This window comes from Mus pahari, chromosome 6, assembly GCF_900095145.1.
Source record: "Mus pahari chromosome 6, PAHARI_EIJ_v1.1, whole genome shotgun sequence".
Classification (NCBI taxonomy): domain Eukaryota; kingdom Metazoa; phylum Chordata; class Mammalia; order Rodentia; family Muridae; genus Mus; species Mus pahari.
Window position 1 is genome coordinate 12219430 of NC_034595.1, and position 22215 is coordinate 12241644.

The following is a 22215-nucleotide window of genomic DNA, read 5'->3' on the forward strand; positions in this document are numbered from 1 at the left end:
TTTCTCACAGTTAAATTGCAAAACTTAAACCAAATGAGTGCACAGATGATGCTGTACCTGTTTATTAAAAGAAAATTTGTAATCATCAATGAGAATAAAAATATACATGAGACTGTATATAGGGTACTCTAAATATTATTGGACATATATTTTCTACATGTCATATGAAATATATATATGTACATACATATATATCATATATGTTATATATATACATATATACGTGTATATAATATTACCTAAGTTATAGCCATACTTAAACATTCTTAAAAACATGGTTGTTTAAATCATTGATTTTTTTCTTGTTATTTTAAAATCTGAAACATATTTTTCAAAAGGAAAATATGAGAGAATAAAAAAATTGACTAAATGTCACATTAGCTTAGTGCAGTCTCCAAGTATTTCTTAATCCAGAAAGACACAGCCAATCATGATTTCACCTGGCAGATGCCAAAACAGTTACTTCACTCATAAACAGACATCCACAGAAATTATCATCCTGAGTATGTAGGATAATTATACATAGAGTGCTATGATCATAACTCAGAATTTCCATGACTTTCTGTCATCCTCAGTTCACTCTGGCCCTTCCCTGGGCTAACCTAATACAACCTCCAGCCTGGCTCGCGGGCTACACACTGGGGCTTTGAACAAAGTCCAGGAGTGAGGTTCGTTTGCAGACCTTAATCCCACTCATTACCAGCGCACTGCAAAAGCAAGTCATATCTGTGGCTTTATATTTTAATTGAATTGATCTCCAGAGAGCGTCAGAGTTATGCCTAGGGCACATTTATTTATCTTTGCATCAGCTCGAAGAGATTGTTGCAAAAAATAGACTGTGAATAATTTGACCGTGTCATGCTGATGCACTCCTGTGGTACGATTCATCTAGAACTGTCTCACACTGCACAGTTAGGAAGAGGCTAAAGCAAAGGATGCTGTTCCCCTGAAATGCCATATTGACTCAGCATCTTGTCAGTATTTTTCAGTGTCAATGGATGATGCTAGATGGTGTGATGCTGTCATGGACAGAAGCACATTGGCAATTTGTGTGCACAAACAGAAATTGTTAGCTAAGAAAGGAGACATGGAAGTATTTGGTGTTTGGTCTTTCAATCAGCTGGCAGTGAAGGGGACTGGTACTTCAGGAAAACAATTTGTTCAGTTCTAACGTTTTGTGGTGTTTTTGTTTTTCTAAAATGAATACTCCACCAATCAAATGAAGTCAGACTGAATGTCACCAACTCAGGGTTCTCTGAAGGGCTGGTAGGAAATGTTTCTAATCCATGCTTTGGTTTCATGCTAGCTCTCAGATCTATGGTATGACCTAGCCTGTCAAGGTCACCAGCTATGCAGATGGATTACCACTTCCTGTTCCTTAGCCCTCTCTTCCTCTCAGTGGTGGTTGACCAAGCTGGTCTCCTCTTCCCTCTTCAGGGGCTTGTTTTCCTTCTGCTCACAAGAATGAGACTGCCTGGGCTTCCTTCAACTTCCCTGTCAATTATTCCTCAATCTTTGCTTTCTTTGAGCATACACATGTATGTGTTCCTGTGGGTACATGTGTGTACATATATATGTGGACTGTGGAGGCCTGTGGTCAGTTTCATTTGATATTCCACAGAAGCCAGCCACCTTGTGTATTTTGAGACAGGAGCTCTCTTTGGCCTGGAACTCACTGGTTAGGCTAGGCTATTTGGCCTGTGAGCCCCAGGTATGCTCCTGTCTGTGTCTCCACAGAGCTGAGATGACAACCATGCACTACCATGCCTCCGTTGGTGTTCAATTAAACTCAGGATCTCATGTCTGCAACCAAAAGCTTCACTCATTCAACAATTTCCAACCCTCTTTTATCACCTTAATTTGGTTAGGGTGTGAAGAAACCCTCATACTGTGGGGTGCTTCCCTATGGACCCCGATTAGGCACAGACCAAACCCAGACACCAATTTCCAAGTGCAAGCACAAAGAGATCTTTTATTAGACAAGGCAAAGAGACAAGGCAGATAGATCTGACTCAGGCAGAAACAGCAGCAAGTAGCTTTACAAGTATTAATTTTAAGAGGGGAAAAGGGGGACAGTCTGTGTTAGAATGAGCTAGGGCACATTGGTGAGTTCTCATTGGGTATTTTAACTAGATGAGTCATGACAATGAATTTTAATTGCTGGATCTTGATTTTTTGATAATTGGACCATGGTGACCAGTCTCAGGAATGAGTGAGTGGCCAAATAAGGTGGTGAGCTTTAGGAGGGCAATCTAACGATTTAGCAAACGGAAGAAGAGTAAAAGGCTAATTCACCCTGGGGTCTGTGTTTGCAATGCTCAGGCCTCTGAGAGCCCTTCAGGATGTTAAACAGACGTCTCACATTATCAGCAAATTCCTAAATCATGATTCGGGAAAACCCCTTCCCCTTCCTTCTTTCCAGTTGGGTTTCATGCAGCCCAGGCTGGCTTTAAACTTTCTTTGTAGTCAAGGCAGAACTTGACCTTCTAACCTTTCTACCTCTACCTGCTAAGATTATAGGCCTGCACCACCAATCTTATTTGTATGGGTGTTGGTGATCGAAACCAGTGCATCCTAGGCAAACATTATACCAATTTAGACAGTTCTCATCCAAGAACCTTTTAATTTTCAGATGTTTCCTCTTTCCAGTCCTCTGAACCCCACAAGGTCCAGCACAGCCTTGTCACTGTTACACCTACATGGGAGCAGCAACTATGCATATAAACTTATCTCAGAAATGACAGGCCAGGAACATCTTTTGTATTCTGACTCTTGAGAGTCATTATGTCCAGTTTATACTCTAGGAAAGGGGATTGTACTGGGGCCACTGTAAAGGTTGCGGACCACATTCTACTCGTCTGAGGGCAGGCTTGGCGAGGAGTGTTCTCATCCTTCTTCAGTGCTCCCTGCCTTGTCAAGAGCATCTCTCACAAGGCCGCCCAGCCTGATGGATGCAGTTGTCTGTGTTGCTTTTGGATTCAAGTCCTGGCTCAGGGCCTAGCCGTGATTTGCTGAACTGAATTGCATTGTACAGCTATAAGCCACAGTCAGAACATGTAAACAGTGCTGATGGCTGATGGAGTAAGTTGAGAAATAAAAAAAAAAATCTAGAAGTAAAGCCTATTGTGGGGTGTTCCTTTTCAAGATGATATAGCACAGACTTTTATCACTGTTTTCCTCGGGGGTTTTAAAACACAGCTACTTTTGTTTTGAGATGATGTCTTACTATACAGACCAGACTGATCTTGAACTCATAAGCTCAAGAAGAAATCCTCCTGCTGCCGCCTTCTAAGTATGTAGGACTTCAAACACTTATCTCCTGCCTCATGTGTGATCCTTTAAGGGATGTATATCCTGAGTGTGGAGGACTCCAGCTAAGGAGGAGCAGGAGGAGGAAGACAATAGGCAGCAATGAGGAAGGGGACACTGTTAGGTAGGGGCTCACAAGGCAGTTCCCAGTCTCCCCTCTCTGTCTTTCCAAATGAGGAATTTCTGGGTAAGATCTAGGATTTAGGGAGGCACAAGAAATAAGGATGCAGAATGGAGGCTTATAGTGTACTCGGGGACCAGATAGCAATTATATTATAAAGAGGGTTAGGCAAGGTAATTGCCTTGGCATTGCTCTTCTGACTCCAAATGACAAAGGCTAGGGAAAGTCCAAACCATTTTTTTCCCTATACATGGGATATTCCAGCCTGGTATTTTTTTCCCTGATAGGCTGCGTAAATAACAATCTCCTTTTTTTTTTTTCTATCAAAAGTACAGATTTCAAGTATTCAACATGTAATTCCCGGTCTTCCTTTCTCTCCAACATTGAGAGTATTTCCAACCATCATGTACCCAAACTGTAAGACAGAATTCTGAGGTGCTTAATGTAACCACACTCCTTCTACATGAACCTTTGCAGGGGAAATCGCATACCCAAACCACAACACTGGAGTAGAAACATGACTGGTAGGGAGCCCCACGAGGTCGATGCCGTGGTGAACAACAAATTAATGGGGCCTTAAGCTGAGGTAGAAAGTAATGAGGGAGGTGTGAATTGAACTGTCAGCATGTAAAATGATAGAGCTTAGACTAAATACGGGATGAAGATGTGGGCATCGGGGATCTCTCCCACAATGAAGACCTTTGGAAGCTGAGGAGTATATAATGATATGCATTCAAAGCAATTTCCAGAGTTCAGGGAGGATGATGAATTTATTACTGGACATGCTGATATTACAGGGTCCTAGGACCAAATCTTTCTGCTCCATTAAGCAACTTCAGTATTGGATTAATTAATGAAGACATATTCTATGCATTGTAGAAATTTAGACTCGTGCTTGAGAAACTATTTTCCTAAACTCTCCAAAATAGCTTCCCACTCTTATACAGGAATTAGGGCAAAGTGGGGACAAACATTGGCATGATTTTGCTTGGTGATACAGAGAGCTGTATGAGCACTGTCTAATACTGTCACCCAGGGATCACTTTAACACTGAGAAAGCAGGCTTTAGAGACTAACGTAAGCCATGCCAATTTAAGCATTCCTATTTACTTATATTTTTGTGCATGTGTGTTCATGTTTCTAGGATGCATGTGCACATATGAACAGCTGCATTCGGAGGTCAGACATAAACCTGAGATGTCAGCCCCAGAAACACCATCTACCTCCTTTGAGACATATCTCTTACTGGGCTTGAGCTCACCAATTAGGCTAGGTTGGCTGGATAGCTGTCTCAATTACAGGTCTATTGCTGTGAATAGATACCATGACCAAAGCAACTCCTAGAGGAAAGCATTTAATTGGGAAATTGCTAACAATTTCAGAGAGTTAATTCATGGTCATCATGGAGGAAAGAGAAGTAGCCGGCAGGCAGGTATGGAAACCTCAAAAATCACCTCCAGTGACACACCCCCTCCAACAAGGCCATATCTCCTCCAAAAAGATCAGACTTCTTAATCTACCCACCAGGAACTGAGCCTTCTTATATACCAGCCAATGTGGGGCTATCTTCATTCACACCAGCAAAGCCCATGGATCTTTCTAACCTCCTGTCCCAGTGTTAGATCACGAACTTGTGGAACCACATCTAGATTTATCTATGGGTTTGGGGATCAAACTTAGGTTCTTGAGTTCTCAAGGCAAGCACTTTACCAAAAGAGCTATGGCCTTGCGCCCTGAAATATTGAAAATATTTTAGTTGACCTGCAATTTGTGTAATAAGCATATTGACACAGTATGTGCTTTTACCTATCAAGTTGCTCATGTCACTTTGTAAAGAGATCTGTAAGTCAGTCACAGATGGCCGGCCTTGTCCAGTGTGATCTCTGGACAACTCATTCGAGTCCAAGTCTCTGTCCAGGACATTGGGTGGCCATATTTAATATTTCCAAGATAGCAACAGTACGTGATCGTAACTGAGCACAGCTGAACAGGAGAAAGAAGTTTTAAAAAATACCTCTGACCAATTTAACATCTAAGCCTGCTAAGCTAGGAAGTGCAACTAAAGCCTGATGTCTGTCTGTGTAATATACATATAGCAATGTCAAGGGAAGAGGTCATCCTCTAACGTTAGATCTGCATTAGAGATTGACCTCTAATAGGCAGAGTCAGTTTCCCCCAGGGATGAGCTCCCTGGAGAGAATTCAATCCTAATTCCGGGTGTGTAGAGACAATCTCTTATGCACTGCGTAAAAGCACTCACTTGTCAATAAAAAAAAAAAAAAAAAAGCTTTTGGCCAATGAGCTGAGGCAGGATTAGAAGGTATGACCTCTGGCAGAGAGTGGGGGAGAGGATTCTGGGAAATAGTGAGGTGCAGGAAGGAGATTGGCCCTGGGAATGCTGTTGGAGACAGATGCATGAAGACGCGAACCAGGTAACCTGCCATGTGGCATTCATAGAATAGAATATATGGCATATTAAGTTATTATCTAGTGGAGGAACAGAGCCAGAGTCATAGGCATACATTTTTCCAACCTACTTTAATAAGGATTTAACCTCTCCTCTAGCCCACCATCCAGCAGAGGGAAAAAAGTTATTAGAATATGGGAGAAGTGAACCTGGCTAGCAATAGCTCTTTGGGGAGTGAGCTTGATTTGCATATGTTCTTGCAATGGACAGAAAGTAATTCTGATTAACTTTGGGGAAAAAAAAAACTTATTGAAAGCCTATAGGTTGGCTTAAGGAAAGCTAGGAAGCCCAAGAAAGCTACCCAGGAATGAAGGGCAGCTGGTGTCTAGAACAATGGCCAAGATCTCATAAGAGGAGCAGCCTGGTCATGGTGACACAGCTCTACTGCTGAGCACAGGACACAGACTCTGCCATCTCCGAACACTGGATACTGGAGAAGGCACTGCCACCTCTGTGTGCTGCTTTTGGCAAGAAGGTGACTGGATACTTGATGTCACTGCCTCTAGAATGAACCCAGCTTTCCCTTCTTACATGTTCCAAGTCCCTGAAAGGCGTGCGACCATATGAGCTCAGGGAACTTATCCATACCCAAACGTTGCGGGGAGGGTAGGGGGAGCAGGTATTTGCTTTACTTGGATTCTGTGGAGAGCAGATAGAAGACTTCTCTTAGAACACACATAAACATAAATAAATACTCAAGTACAGGATTTCAAAACAAGGTCTGTGCAAAGACTTTTTTTTTTTTTAATGATTACTACTTGGTCATAGAATGGCATCTAGTAGCCAGGCAGTGGTGGCACACACCTTTAATCCCAGCACTTGGGAGGCAGAGGCAGGAGGATTTCTGAGTTTGAGTCCAGCCTGGTCTACAGAGTAAGTTCCAGGACAGCCAGGGATATACAGAGAAACCCTGTCTTGAAAACAAACAAACAAAAACACAACAACAACAAAAGAATGACATCTAGTCATGTGTGTGTACATATATATATATATATATATATATATATATATATATATATGTATGTATGTGTGTGTGTGTGTGTAATTTAATATATTTTAAAAGCCCTTTAGGGTATCGGTGAACATCTGAACAGCTCTTGGCAGGAGATGACATCAAGAGGGAGGAAGCCTGAAGAATAAGAAGAACATCACAGCCCTATAGATTTTAGACAATGAAAGCCGCATCCCCGTGGGCAGAGCAGAGGGTTTCTGCTTTCAGTGCTGTCAGATCAGAAGCGAAAGCCCCAGTCCCTTCCAATCCCACTTTCCTTGGGTTTTTCAGACTCATGCTTGAAGACTGAAAAGCTTGTCAAGCCATTAGAATACCCAGTATGATATGAAATGTATCTATGCCGACTATTTTGAACCAGGAAGAAACTCTGGATTCAGGAAAATGATCAATGGTTCCCAGAACATTGTGAAAAACCCCTTATAACACGGTGGTGCTGAGGACAGGCTTAAAGGGGGAAGGGACATCGTGACAGAAACAGTGTAGTCAGTCGTGGGCGCAAGGACAGAGGCTAGAGATGCTATGATTGAACAACTAAAACACGTAGCAGTGACAACAAATGAGACTGGGCATGCGTGCCTCTCCTCCTTAACGTGGCATCTGTGTTCTAAGAAGGGTTAAAGCTCCTGAAAGAGTCGTGCCTGGGTCACCCCCACTCTCCCTCTAGATCCACTCTTCATCCACTTTCACTTGCTCTGTGACCCAGGAAACTGACTGTATGAGCCCTACCACTGGGGATTCTTGGCCTCTAGTTTCCAGCTGGGTTTGGACACTGGAATGAATTTTCTAGAAGTCAAAGCCATTCCTGGAACTGTATCTCTCAACCAAAGGCCTTACCTCTCTTTCGAATACTCTGTACTTAGGTTGCAGTAACTGTGTATCTAGAGATTAGGGGCTCTATGTTCTTCATAAGGTCTTTGCAGTTTCTTTATGCTTTGCACGACTCTATGTAGCCTTGTGTTTCTTTGAGTGGGTCATTCCTTTCCTTCTGGAACCCTCTATTGGTTACTTCTCTGCTGCTGTGGCAAAATACCATGATCAAAAGCACCTCATGGAAGAAAGGGCTTATTTCAGCTTCTGGATCCAGAAAGATAGAGGCCACTGACAGTGAGGAAGGCCTGGTGGAAGCAGGAAGGGCAGCTGGAACAGGAAGCTGGGGTCACATTATCACTCATACAGAGAAAACATGAGTTGGGGGCAGGCAGAGAGGAGGTGAAGGGAGAGAAGGAGAAGGAGGGAGAGAGGGAAGGTAGGAGGGAGAGGAAGAGGGAGAGGGACAGAGGAAGAGAAGGAGGGGGAAGGGAGAGAGAAAGGAGAGAATTAGGAGAAATAAAGACAAGGATAAAGGAAGGGGCAGAGAGGAGAAGGGAGGGACAGAAGGGGAGGGAGAGGGGGAAAGAGAGACAGAGAGACAGAAAGAGACAGAAACAGAGAGAGAGAGAAAGGAAGAGGGAAAGAAAAGAGTAAGTGGGATGAGGTTGCAAATACTCCAGGCTGTGCCCTTCCTCCTGCAAGGATCCACCTCTAAGAGTTCCATTATCCCCCAAGTGGTGTCTCAGCTGGGGAGCGAGTGTTCAAATACTTAAGTCTATGGGAGGTATTTGCAGCCAACCCATTACAGAGCCTAGTAGCCACTTGCGTATGTAGGATATAGATAAATTCTTTAGGTGTCCATTTTTCTTCTTGGAAATTCCGACCTGCATAGTTAAATAATCCATGGTTTCCTTCAAGTTGGAAATCTGACATTTATCTTGGATTTATAAACAAATCCTTTCTGTTGTGGTGGTTCTCATTTGTCTCTAATTCGTTCCATCTACACTACTACAGCCGTACAGTCTCGTGAACGCCGATGGTTTCAGAGCTGGTTTCTGCTCTGAGAAAGGAGTTTACCTCCATTTGAACAAAATAACTGCAGATTGTGGAGGCTCCGTTCCCCAGTTTAATACCTAAAACACGGACTTCGTTCCTGTCTTGGGGCCACTCCCTTTGCTGTCCTTGATCCCATTTTCAAGTTTCTCACTGCTCAATTGATCTTAAGATGAGGACAAGTGCTGGTCACTCTGTTTTCCACTTGTGTCACTGCATGTTAGTTGACTATTCCATCGCCCTGCCTTCTAATGTCTACCACTTTCTGCTCTCTTTTGGGGAAAGCTACTGCCTTGGACTAACTCAACACCAACTAATACCTTTTCCTCTCTTGATTCCTCAGACAACTCTACCCAACCATTCAACATGTGTTATTTAGGAAGGTGAAAGATACTGGTGGGAAAAAAAAAGTATCATGCCAAAGTAAATGAGTATCAGTCTAAATTTAAAGCCAACAACCTCAGCTGTGTGCTTCCTTAATCTCTGAGGCCAAGGCTTTAAATCATCTCACATAGTACCTTCTAATTTATAGACTCAGCTGCAGCTATCAGATGGGGGTGCCACAAGCTCTTTGCTACCTTGCCTTTGTATTTTCCTATCCATGTTTTCCTCGGCATTTTAAAGACCATTTATCTGTTGCATGTATGTGTACATGTCTGAACATATGTTTGTGTACCATGTATGCACAGAAGCCCATAGAGGCCAGAAGCTGGAGTTGAAGTCCCTGGAACTTCAGTTGCACGAGGTTGCGAGCTGCCCAGTTTGAGTGCTAGGAGCCTAACCTAAGTTCTCGACAAAACAGCAAGTGCTCTTAACTGTCCAGCCATCTCTCTCATCTACTTCCTTGACCATTTTTTGTGTTAAGATGTGTGTTAAGGCACAGCTCCTCCTGCCCTTCCGAAGACATGGAACATTCTATCTGTCTTCCCTTGGCTGTGCCTTGTGTTTTCTTCACTTTTACAGGATCGGCAGAATACATTCCACCAACAAATATTTGAAATTTTCTGTTTCCAACCAATGTCCTCCTCCGTAACATCCCCACCCTTTTCCACTCTTCCGAAGACCCTTAAATTCTTGAGCTAGCTCATCTCCTCACCCCCTACTCTATTTGTTTAAGTGGGCAACCTGTTTCTCATATATGTACAGGGAACAGTTGACTTACATATACACTGAGGCAGCAAACATGATAAAGATTTATTAGCAATTTAAAAATTGTATGTTATTATTAAATGTGATTACCACACAGTAGATCAGGCAAACTCAACAATCTAGACTAACAGAAAACGTGGACCTCTTTAAAAGTCACATCTCCTCTGTCCCCAGTCTCCCCCCCCCCCGATTCTGGTAAAGCCCCTTCTACTCTCTGTTTCTGTAAGAGTGACCTTTTCAGGTTGCACATAGACGGGCACTCACACAGTAGTTCACTCTTTGTGCCAGGATTATCTCACCTATCCTCATGCCTCCAGGCTCATCCATATGGTGAACCTCAGAACTTCCTTCTTCCAAGTCTGGGTAGTGTTACCTGATGGCTATGTTCACCATTTTCTTTCTCCAGTCTCACTGATGGACACTTACTCTCAGATCACTTTTCTTTGACTATAGCTGAGTAGGGAGGTTGCTTGATCATACATTGATTATATTTTTATGCTTATGTAGTTATGGAACTACCATACTATTTTCCAGTACGGCTCTGATTTAGATCCTACCAACAACATGTAAGTGTTCATTTTCTCTGTCTTCTTGCCAAAACTTGTCATAGTAATTGCTACAGTTTGGGATGGAAACTGAGTAGTTAGGGAAAGTATGAGGGTAATTCTTCCCTATATGCCTGCCTATGTCATTTACTGTGTTTTTGTTTGCACAGGCTGTATATGAAATACGTTTTAGATGGTTTTACAAAATGGGAATTGGAGACTTGAAGTTTTGCTCTCAATACTATGGTCTGCAGCTGTGATATGTAGACACCTAGGGCACACACCTCTGGCCATGTCTGCAAAGATGTGTCCAGAAAGGTTAAGGAGGGAAGACCCACCCCGAATGTGGGTGCCATCATCGCATGGGTTGTGGATAAATTAAAAAAGAGAAAGAAGAAAGCAAGTTGAACACGACCTTTGTCTCTGCTTCCCAAGTGTGAGTGCAGTGTGACCAGGTGTGACTCCACCTTGGAGTAGGGTGTTAGAACGTATCCGGCTCCCCACTACAAATGATGCTTCTCTCTCTCTCTCTCTCTCTCTCTCTCTCTCTCTCTCTCTCTCTCTCTCTCTCATCAGACCAATATCAATTTTCCAGTAAGGCTCTGACTGAGATCCTACCAACAACGTATAAGTGTTCTTTTCCTCCATCTTCTTGTCAACACCTGTTACAGTAATTGCTATAATTTGGGATGGAAACTGGGTAGTTTCTATCCTAACAGTGAACAAATTCATAACAATGAAAGAAGTCATGAAACAGTATGCTTTCATGAACATTACTCCAGCACCGTCTTAAGGTCACATCCAGCCTTTATGTTTCACGGGTAGGTGGTAGGTATGGTTTCACGCAGTCGACCACAAATGTGGGAAGTCAGCCCTCTAGTCAGTTAGGGTTGCTTGGGAACAAGGCCCAGTCAGCAGGCCATCAAAGGCGATACAGACTAGTAAGAAACATGGATCATAAAAGATGAACCTAGAGAGACAAGTAGATGTCAGCGAGTCCTCTTACATCACAGCAGAGAGGATTGCATGCATTTTTATGTGATAAGAAATCACTGCAGCTTTTGGGGCAGGAGGGGCTGTCTCATGCTCATAATATCCCAGGGATGAAAGTGTAAGATTTGTAATGATTGCCTAAGAAACAGGTTCGTCCCACCTTACTAGAGCAGGGGAAAACGGGAACAATTCAAGGAACGTGTGGTGGGTGAAATCCGGAGCAGCTGGGCTAGGCTGGCTGTCAGCTGCGGGTCAGGTGAGCGATGAAGAACGTCAAAATTAGTTTGGTCCAGATTCCTCATTTGAGTGCGGGAGAGGTGGGGGGACAGACCTCACATTAGGAACGCTGGAGCTCAGGGAAAGCGATGATGATGACCGTGAAAGGCATCTGGTATTGTCCTTCTGCCACCGTCTTAAAAGGGATTCTGAAGGGATTTTCTTTCCCTTGTTCCTCCAGCCCTCCGCTTGCATTACTGGCCTGAGTGAGTTCTCCCCAGCTGGCCATGTCCATCATTACAGTCAGGTCTGAGGATTCCTGATTCTACTTAGAGCCTGTGGCGCTGCAGACACAAACAGTCCTTAGCGGACAACTCTATTGTAACAAACCATGCTTTAAAATGTAAACCCGGGAGCGGGTTTTTTTTTTTTTTTTTTCCTCCTCACGTTGTCCAGAAGCAACCTTTCTTCCTGAGCCTGGATTAATCATGAGAGAGCTTGTCAACATTCCACTGTTACAGATGCTCACCCTGGTTGTCTTCAGCGGGACTGAGAAACTTCCAAAAGGTTGGTCTGTACAATCTTGCCCTAAAGTGTGTGTGAGCGTCATGGTGACGGATTCATTGCGTGATGTAGGGATAGAATGTATGGAGAGAGAGAGAGAGAGAGAGAGAGAGAGAGAGAGAGAGAGAGAGAGAGAGAGAGGCATATACATACTGATTGGTTCTTCTCTGATAATAGTTCCCGTCTCAGTTCTACAATTAAACACAACATGATGTATGCAGAGACCTCCCTTCTAGGGAGACGTTACCAGACCATGAGTTAACCGAGGTCCACTCTTTTTCTGTCAAACACTGGGTGGTCTAAATGGACGATCAAAACCGTTCCATACTGGGCTTGCCAAGAATATAATCCACCCCACTTCCAGAAATCCAGAGTGTTTTGCTCCTGAGAAAAAGTCGTTTCTACTTTCAGTTTTGTATTTTTTTTTTTTTTTTTTTTTACCAAACTCTTAGTGAACATTTTAGTAGCTAGAAATCAGATCCAGAGAAAGACACATGGAAGACAACAGATTCTCTGTAACTTTGCTACTGGGGTCGTGATTTGGGCTTGGCAAGTGGTTGCACTAGCCTTTTTTTTTTCCAGTGCCTTTGGAATGTACCGGAAATAACACCACCTAAGGGGAAAGCAACTTAAGAAAGTGACAAACACCTGTTGCAGCAGCAAGAACGTCCACAGAGCAGTGGTTTCTGGCCGAGAACTATGAAAGTTAGAGTCAGGAAGAGTGGAAAATACGTGATTTGCAAAGAGAAGGGAGCTTCAAGGCAGGGCATGAAGAAGCAGACTAAGTGCTATTCAGATGGTGCCGTGAAAAAAAGTGTCTTACAACAGAGTTATGCAGAGTTCTAGATTTCAGACAGACGAATTGTTTCCCATTTCCACTGGGTTGCCAAAGTTCTGAAAAATCTTATCTTGAATAATTAATGAATGGCATTTGTATATACATAGGAAACGCATCTTTAAATTTTATAGTTCACCTACAGTTCTAGAACCATGAGGCCATGGGTCTCACGTAAAAGACAGCATTCTTTCCAAACAATCTGATCCTACAGGCTTATTTTTCTTGTTTATTTACTTAATTCTCCTGGGGCAAAGGGGTTGGTATCTTCTAATGTTCTAAATAATTTACACCACAATGATACTTTAGGATATCTTTGGATAAAAAAAAAAAAGACTCTGGACCTTTTAAAATAACTAATAATAGCCAGAAGGACTTAACATTGGCTTCGGGTTATTTTAATACTTCCTGATCAAAACACGGATGTCCGGTGGAGCAATATCTGGCTGCTTGAACCTATGGATTCTAATCACTCCTATTTATTTTATTCTATATCAAGCAGTTACTGACAAGGAAGGAGGATACTTGCTAAAGCTCAGCCTGTTAAGAGCAACACAGCTGTTTTGAAGTTCTATATCAACTGTGGGTACACAAAACAACAGTAACAAAGCTGCACAAAATGCCTCTGTATCTGTATGCTTATTTAGATTCTGGAGACAAATGATTTTGTTTGTTTTGTTTTAGTCCCCAACTGTCCTAAGTCCCCATTCAAATGCATGTGATCATCTTGCTTTGCAAACTTCAGGCTATCATGGCACAGGGTAACAATACCATATATCCCAGCTTTTAAAGAAAACTATCAGAACACCAATCCAATTTTTCTTTTGTCTTTTTTAACAATGTACTTGCTCCAAATTTTAAAAATCAAAACAATATTTCTCTTAGCCTATTCTGTTTATTGTAACAATTGAAATTAGCATTGGTTTCATGTCAGCCTTATTCCCAAGCACACTGCCCCTCGGTGATTAGGCATCTGTTCAATACACAAGATGAATTCTGAAAGTAAATAACATTATGAAAAGTGAAATCCTAAAGATTTTTTAATGCTGTGCTGTCTGGCGTATTTTGATAGAAAAGAGACATTTGAATGTGTTGTTCTCTTAATATTGAAAACTATGATAGCTTTGCTGAACTTGCTCACAGCAGTAGCTAGTAGAAGAGTTTGTTAGTTTGCTTGTCCAAGTCCAGTACGGAGACTGAAATCAAACGACCTGCACATAATACACAGTATAGTGTTCAGTAAAGTGGACGGGGTCAGAATGGACGAGCTTAAAATGGGACTATTTAAGTCTTGGAGGAATATTAAAAGGATCCATCTCTCCCTCTGCACACGGAGATCAATAGTTTATTATTTTAACTTTAAATGCCTAACATTCTGAGACAAATGGTGATTGTCCTTCTAGACAATTTCAACTAGTGAGATTTTTTTTTTTTTAATGATTTAATTTCCTCACCTCAAGTAGCAGAGTTTTGGAAATCATCATGTATGAAAGTGGCCAAAGTTTTATTGAATTTACACAGCGCCATATTTTAAGAGCACTTACTGGCTTATTGGGGTGTGTTAAATGGATGGTGGAGAGTTAAAAATTGTATATGAAAAAAAAAAGAAAAAAATTGTGTATGAGTAGAAGATTCACATGGGTAGAATTGGATTTCTTTCATATGCTCAGAATTTCCTCACCAAACCTCACCTCCAAAATAACCCCATTTACAACCAAACACAGAGTGTTTAATGTCTAACTAATTTCTCTTTAGATAAGGGGAGAAGCCTTGTCTTTCAGATCACATGTATGCAGGGATAGGAGCCACAGATTCCACTCATGAGTCAGTCAGAGCTGACACAGCTGTTGTGAACTCCATCCAGGACAACAAGTCCTGGGTGAGTGTTTCCCACTGACACACACGGTCAGAGTTACTCACTGTATGTGCAGGAAAGCACGGTGGCTTTACGTCATTGTCCTTATGTGCGGAAGCAAAGAGTGGACATTTCATAATGTCTCAAAAGATGAAGTAGGACTCCAGTTCACTGAGGAGAGAGGTGAAGGAGATGTCAGCCAACTGGTCCTCTCAGGTCCGTGACAGGAATACATGGGCCCAGTAGAGCCTTAAGCTAGGGCTGTGGACAGCATTTAAGAGCGACTCCAACCTGAACAATTGTTTTCCTGTGTCCAGCAGGCACTATGTGAACATGGGAGTTGTGAGAGCAGCTGCTCAGATTAACTCAAGACCGGTGCTTTTCAGGGGCCGTGCAGCTGAAGAGCTTGAGGATACAGAATCTATGGTTACATGAAAATACCTCATGCTCGAAGTCAGGCAATGAAGAATGTAAAACAAGGACACTGAAGGCTTGAACAAGTGTTACTGTCAGTTTCCTCTTTCCTGACCCCAGCATCTTGCTGCATATCTTTAAAGAAAGTCCTTAAACTCTGCCTTCACTCTCTTGTGTAGTGAAGCCATACCATTATCCAGGGTCACACTAAGGATCACCCATGGTTGCTGGGAGGATCATAGGTAACACACTTTACCTGGGTCTTACAGGACTGTGGCTTAAGACCTCCAAGGGATGTGGACTCAGAGAACTACTGTGAAAATCCATTCCTGATGGGAAGAATCCAGAGTGCATTCAATTTTGAGCAATTGATGACACTGCTTTAAAAATGGTCACATGTTGTTATAGGTAAATCTTAACAAGTTACAAAGCCGTCATGACAAAAACTTGCATTTCACTGCAGTGAAATGAGTCAGCCATTAGAATATGTCAGATGAAGATCAATACCTAGTATTCTCTTTGGTGAATCTGAAAAATTTCCAATACCAAAGTGTCTTCTTAGATTGAAAGAAGAACCAAGGCTGTATTGATAATAATTAGAAAACCATGAATTTTTAAGGTCTTGGCATTCATTTTCTTTTTAAAACACACTGCACCTGGCTCCTTTGCATTTGTGCACGTCTATCAGTAAGGGTTCAACCGGAAGTCAGTGTGTCTGCAGTGCCATGTTCTGGGCCCATAAAGGGCAAAGGAAAGTAGTACTGCACCCTACTCATCAACAGCTAGAATTCAATGTTCTGTGGATCCAAAAAGCACTATGTGCGTCCTCATGTGCTTGTTGTTCATGGGTTCTTGGGTCAGGAGAAGAGACAGAGTTCCAGTTTAGACAGGATGTGGCTGGCATGAAAGCTGCGTGCTAGAGGAGAGTAAACAGGAAGAGATCTGTCGATTAACCTGCCAATCAACCGTAGCCTTCAGTACAGCCAGGCGACTGTGTCAGTGAACACTTCAAAGGGAGTCTGGATAGCGTCGGAAGATGGATTAAGTGGATCTGAGATTCTGATCCTAGAAATTAATATATTGATTAAAATTAATATTTAACCCTCCCATTTTCTGTGCATAACAATAAGACACTGTATATCTTAGAATCCCTGATTCCGTGTGTATGTGTTCATGTGTTTTCATGTGTAAGTGTAGATATGTGCTAGCCACGGTACGCATGTGGAGATCTCTCATTTGCCACTGTGTAATGCATACTAGCTGGCCTGCAAGCTTCCAGGGACTCTCCTGCCCCCACGTTCCATCCTCCCATGAGAATATGGGGATGACAGACACACCCACAGTGCTCAGCTTCGTGTTTGTTTTGGAGATCTGGATTTATGTCTTCATGCTTGCACACCAAGGGCTTTACCCACTGAGCCATCTCTCCAGCCCCAGGACAGAGCCTCTAAGCCAACCTTAACCCTAAAACCCATCTCCGTCAATTTTGTGATGGTTTCAAATATTATTTAGCTAAATACTTAATTGTATTTCACTCTTGTTTTGATAAATAAGATAATAAAGATGAAGTATATGAGGTAGACTACCTAGAAGGTTCTTGAACAATTTTTGGTGCTGAAGACTGTCACATCACTGAGCACCGTGAGACGGTATTACCACAACACTGCTCTAAGGCACACTTCCTGTATTTCTCTGTGTCGAGGATTTTCAAGATTTTGCTTAGTTTTTTCTTTGATCCTAGTTGTTCTCAGAGGAGCGTATGTCACTGTTAGCTTTGCATTGCAATCTCTGTGTGGAGTAAAAGAAACCGATGGATAAAGCTTATTTTTAAAACAAAATCACACGTGGTAGCTAGGATTTAGTAGTCAAATGAAGCAGTAGAAGCTAGTTCTGCTTCCAAGACGGTTGACTCGCCATATTTTTTTCTATGTTGCCCTGCCACCTGGTATGTTCACCTTTCATGGCTGGGCACTTTATATTATTGATAGCCTTAAAAACATTATTTGTAACAATCACATCCTGTCCTGTTCACCAGATAATGGACTGAAATATATTTAATATCCACCTTTCTGAGAAAAATAAAAACTGCTGATTGGTCTCCAGCTGTAAAAAGATTCTAAACAGTGGTGTGTGTGTATGTGTGTGTGTGTGTGTGTGTGTGTGTGTGTGAATGATGTATATGTGTGTGGTATGTGGTGTTTGTGTATGTTTGGGTGGTGTATGTGTGTGTAGTGTGTGGTGTGTGGTGTTTGTATGTGGGATGTGTATGTGGGGGGGTGGTGTGTGTGATGTGTGTGGAGTTTGTGTGTGGTGTTTGTGTGTTTGTGGTGTATGTAGTGTGTGGTGTGTGGTGTTTGTATGTAGTATTTGTGTATGTGGTGTGTGTGTGTGGTATGTGGGGTATATGTGTGTGTGGTGTGTGTGTGTGTAGTGTGTGGTGTGTGGGGTATATGTGTGTGTATGTGTGTAGTATGTGGTGTTTGTGTGTGGTGTATTTTGTTGTGTGTGTGTTGTGTGTATGTGTATGTGTGTGTGTGGTGTTTTGTGTGAGTATGTGTGGTGTTTGTGTGTGTGTGTGGTATGTGGTATTTATATAGTGTTTGTGTGTGTGTGTAGTGTGTGGTGTGTGGGGTATATGTATGTGTATGTGTGTAGTGTGTAGTGTTTGTGTGTGGTGTGTTTTGTGTGTGGGTTGTGTGTGCATGTATATGTGTGTGTATGTGTAGTGTTGTGTGTGTGATTGTGGTGTTTGTGTGTGGGTGGGGGTGTATGTGTGTGTAGTGTGTGGTGTGTATATGTATGTGTGTAGTATGTGGTGTTTATGTGTGGTGTTTGTGTGTGTGTGGTATATGTGTGTGTAGTGTATGTTGTGTGGGGTGTGTATGTATATGTGTGGAGTGCATGGTGTTTGTGTGTGGTGTGTTTTGTTTGGGTGGGGGCTGTCCATGTGCCTCTCTCACTTGCCCTTCACCTTATTGTTTGAGACATGCTGAGTCAGTAGCTCACCACCAACAGCACTGGCTGGCCAGTGTGCCTCAGGGCTTTTCCCACCTCTGCCTCTCTAAGGCTGGAATTACAGGCATGCCGCTCTTGTAGCTCACTGTTTCACTTAGGTCTTAGGGGACTAAACCTAAGGCATCTCTCCAGCTTAGATGTGATTGATTTTTAAGCAGGATTAGTATTAAGCATTAATATAACTTAACTATGAATGTATGTAACAGTGCTTATCAATAACAGCTACTTAACAATTTCTCACAAAATTCCTGGAAAAACGAAAAGAAGCAATTCATTCTTGGCAGTACAGACCAACTCCAGCAAACCATAGCAAGAAGGCAAACCACCTATGCCCTTACCTTACATTATTCAGTTAGCACAGCGGGGCGGGATCAGATGTACCTTTCTATGTGTGTGGTCACTCATTTGTAATAGATTATAAAGTATCAATAATAACTACTTAATTTTTTGTAGAGATAGAGACAGCTCAGCAGTATAGAGCACTTCCTGCTGTTCTAGAGGGCTTGGGTTCAGTTTCCAGAACCTGAATTGGGTGGCTCACAGCCACATGTAATCTAGCTCCATAGGATAAGACATCCTTCTTCCCACCCAGTCCTACAAAACCAATGATACATATTTTTTGTTCTGTTTTGTTTGTTTTAATTATAGATGCTTTATGCATAGAATCCTATTAACACGATCTTCTGTGTTTATTTCCTTATACTTTGTCTTTTCTTTCCATGTTTCTTCCATGTCATAGAATATAACACCTCCCTTATTTTCATTGCCAAATAATATTCCATTGCATGTGTATGCTAATTTTGCTTTTCCATCTGTTGGTGGGCACCTAGGTTGCTTCCAATCTTTGACTATCATGTATAGCGCTTCTACAAATAGAGACATACATGTATTTGAGTACTTGAGTCTCTGCTTTCAGTTCTCTTAAATACATGCCCAGAAGTGGAACTGTTGATCATAATTCTCTTCTTGTTTCTTTCTGAAGAACCTTCATACTCTTCTCTCCAGAGACCGCCATTTTAATTCTTACCCACAATGCATAAGATTCTAATCTATCAACATCCTCACCAACATTTGTTATTTTTCTTTATCTTTATAGTTACCTCAAGTGAGTATAGTTTTTCATTTACATTTTAATTTCTTTTTTAAAATTTGCTTGTGTGTTTCCATGTGGCTGGGTGCCTATTTGCACATCTGCACACACACATGTGTAGAGGTCAGAGGTTGACAGGAGACATCTCCCTAGTTTGCTTTCCACTCTATTTTATTTGCTGACTCAGCTTGCCTAGCCAACCACAATCTCGTGTCTCCTCTGGATCACGGATGTTATAGATAGGTCCTCCCATGCCCAGTGGGCCTTTGAACAGTAGTACCCATTCAGGCATGTCTTAGCTTCTAGAGGATAAAGGACAAGTTGACAAATCGCATTCTTGAAAGTTCTCCATTATTTCTGCTCTGTTTAGCCCCTGTCATCACCACACCTCTTGAAACTGTAGATGCCTTAGTTGAAGAAGTAGCAACTTTCATGTGCGCCGTGGAGTCCTACCCTCAGCCCGAGATTTCTTGGACCAGAAATAAAATTCTCATTAAGTAAGTATTCTCTCTCATCCTGCTCTGTTTTGTATGTTCCTATCCACAGAAATGCACCTGCACTGTTGTAGGTACTAAAGGTCACCTTCTAGAATGCATAAAGTGAAAATTTATTCATTTTGTAATGGAAGTTCTGAAGTTCGGAGAAAAACACTGATTAATCTGACACAGAATGCCCGGTGGGAATCTTGAAGCTTCTCTGAGATTAGGGAGCACCATGGTATTCTAAGTCTGCAGGCACAGGACCCAGGACACACAGAGGAGCTGAAGGAGCAGCCTGTCCTCCCCTCTAGGTCCCCAAACTCTGTCTAGGTCACTGTCTTTTTTTTTTTTTTCTTTCAAAATGAGACAGATTCTCAAACAAATAAAATTTCCATTTGGTAGATAAAGGTTCTGCTTTTCTTCCTTCGTTACAATAGTTATCTCACCAAAATTACTCCTTAAAGAATCTAAAGCAAAGTGAGCCGGAGGCTCTCCAGCAGGCAATGTAGTTTGCACTGAGGCTGAATGCTCTGACTGCACATGGGCCACGATGATAGAATTGCTAAGACTAGTTGGTTCATAAACAACAGGAAATGACTTCCCACCTCACTGGGACTGAGGAGTCCCAAGTTCAAGGAGCCAGCAGCACATGGTCAGAGGATGAGGCTCACATCACAATTGTCCATTCCCCCCCCCCCCCGTCTCTTCACATGAGGGACTGGCATGAAGGCGCTCGCTCTTAGCTCTCTTCCATAGGGACATTAGTCCCACTCACAGGAGTTCCAGTTTCATGACCTAATCACTTTCCAAAGTGATTGGGCCACATGTCAAATCCTATCACATCTGACACTAGGCTTGTTATATATTTTATGTTATATCTTTTATGAGCAGCCTTTGAAAGACTTATTTTAGTTTCATTTTATAGGTATGAGTACTTTGCCCGCATGTATGTATGTACACTTCATGTTTGCATGATGTCCAAGGAGTCCAAAAGAGATTGCTGAATCCCCTAGATTTGGAGTTACAGATGGTTAGGAGTTCAGAGAACAAAACCTAATACCAGGTCTTCTGTAAGAACAGTCAATTCACTTAAGCACTGAGCTGGCTTGCCAGTCCCAGAAGTGCTTTAACTTATCTTTCTCAAATTTTGCTACAAACTCCCAAAGACCACCGGATGTAGCTTTAACACTGTGTCTGGAATTTTCCTAGCTAGTTGTGATTCCATTGTTCATAAGATCTGAGTTCTAAATAAGTATGAGGTAGGTGAACTCTCTGCTATTGTTGGGCAAGGACCACCTTTCTGTCATGTTTTCCAGGCAATGTCTTAGACTGTACAAGCAGAGGCTGTAACACTACCATTTGCATCAGTGGCCCCTTCAAGTCAACTGTCAGTTAATGATAATTAGGCATTCTCTTGGATGTCAGCATCTCCCCACTATGTCTCTTAGCTCTTTCTAAGACTCCGGTAGCTATCATTAACATGCATGTTTCAGCTGACAGTCTCAAGATATCAAAGTGTTTGATTTTTTATTTTTGATCATGCTCCTCAACGTGGGGGCAGAAAGAGTAGTAAGAGATAAATATAATAAAAGTTTATTATGTTCAGAAATGGAAATGGCATATTGAAACCTTTTATTTTTATACAATTAACATGTTTGTAAAGCACAAAGAATGACTACAACTTCAAAACACAAAAGTAATTGGAGCAGTTCTATTTAAGGTATTTATTTGGTCATTAATGGCTTCAACAAAATGAAAATAAGATTCTGTAAAATTTTTATTTAGTGATTATAAACTGTGCACTCATTGCTTGTATTCACAATTATTAAAATATGTTATAATATTCATGATTATTAAATAAATAATTAAATAATCATGACTTCCCTGGACTGGGGTGGGGCACTCTTTAGTCAGTCGTGGCCTCCCCTTGCAGCATGAGACCTGAGCGCAGTCCCCAGAGCACACACATAAGGAAAGTTGAACATGGTAGTGGGTGTTTGTAATCCCACCCTAGGGAGACAGAGGCAGGCTCATCCGTGTGGCTTGCTGGTCAGACAGCCTTGTATACTCTGTAAGTGCAGAATGGTGTGCAACCACACACAAGCACACACTTTCCTGTGTAAATGTTACACTTGTTCTTAGCAGCAGCCATCATCTCATGGAAGTGTTTTGTACAAATTAGTGGTGCTTTGATCATGGAGCCCAGAGAAACTGAATATAAAGTAGCTTAATTTTACTATATTATGCAAGGCTACTCAACTTTTCTTTTTCTTTTCTTTTTTTTTTTT

At 42.0% G+C, this 22215-nt stretch overlaps 1 protein-coding gene across 7 annotated transcripts in view; it reads left to right on the plus strand.

Annotated features, from left to right (window-relative positions):
- The first annotated feature begins 12021 nt into the window (after positions 1–12021).
- Musk (muscle associated receptor tyrosine kinase) overlaps positions 12022–22215 on the plus strand; it is an 87566-nt gene continuing 77372 nt past the window's right edge. For 4 of the 7 annotated variants that reach the window (XM_021199825.1, XM_021199826.1, XM_021199828.2 and 1 more), the window contains exons 1-2: positions 12022–12242; positions 19819–19945. In XM_021199825.1, coding sequence (XP_021055484.1) covers positions 12164–12242; positions 19819–19945 — 206 coding nt within the window. In that variant the 5' untranslated portion in view covers positions 12022–12163. The remainder of the gene's footprint in view (positions 12243–19818; positions 19946–22215) is intronic. The other 3 variants (XM_021199830.2, XM_021199831.2, XM_021199824.1) reach the window with 2 other exon arrangements.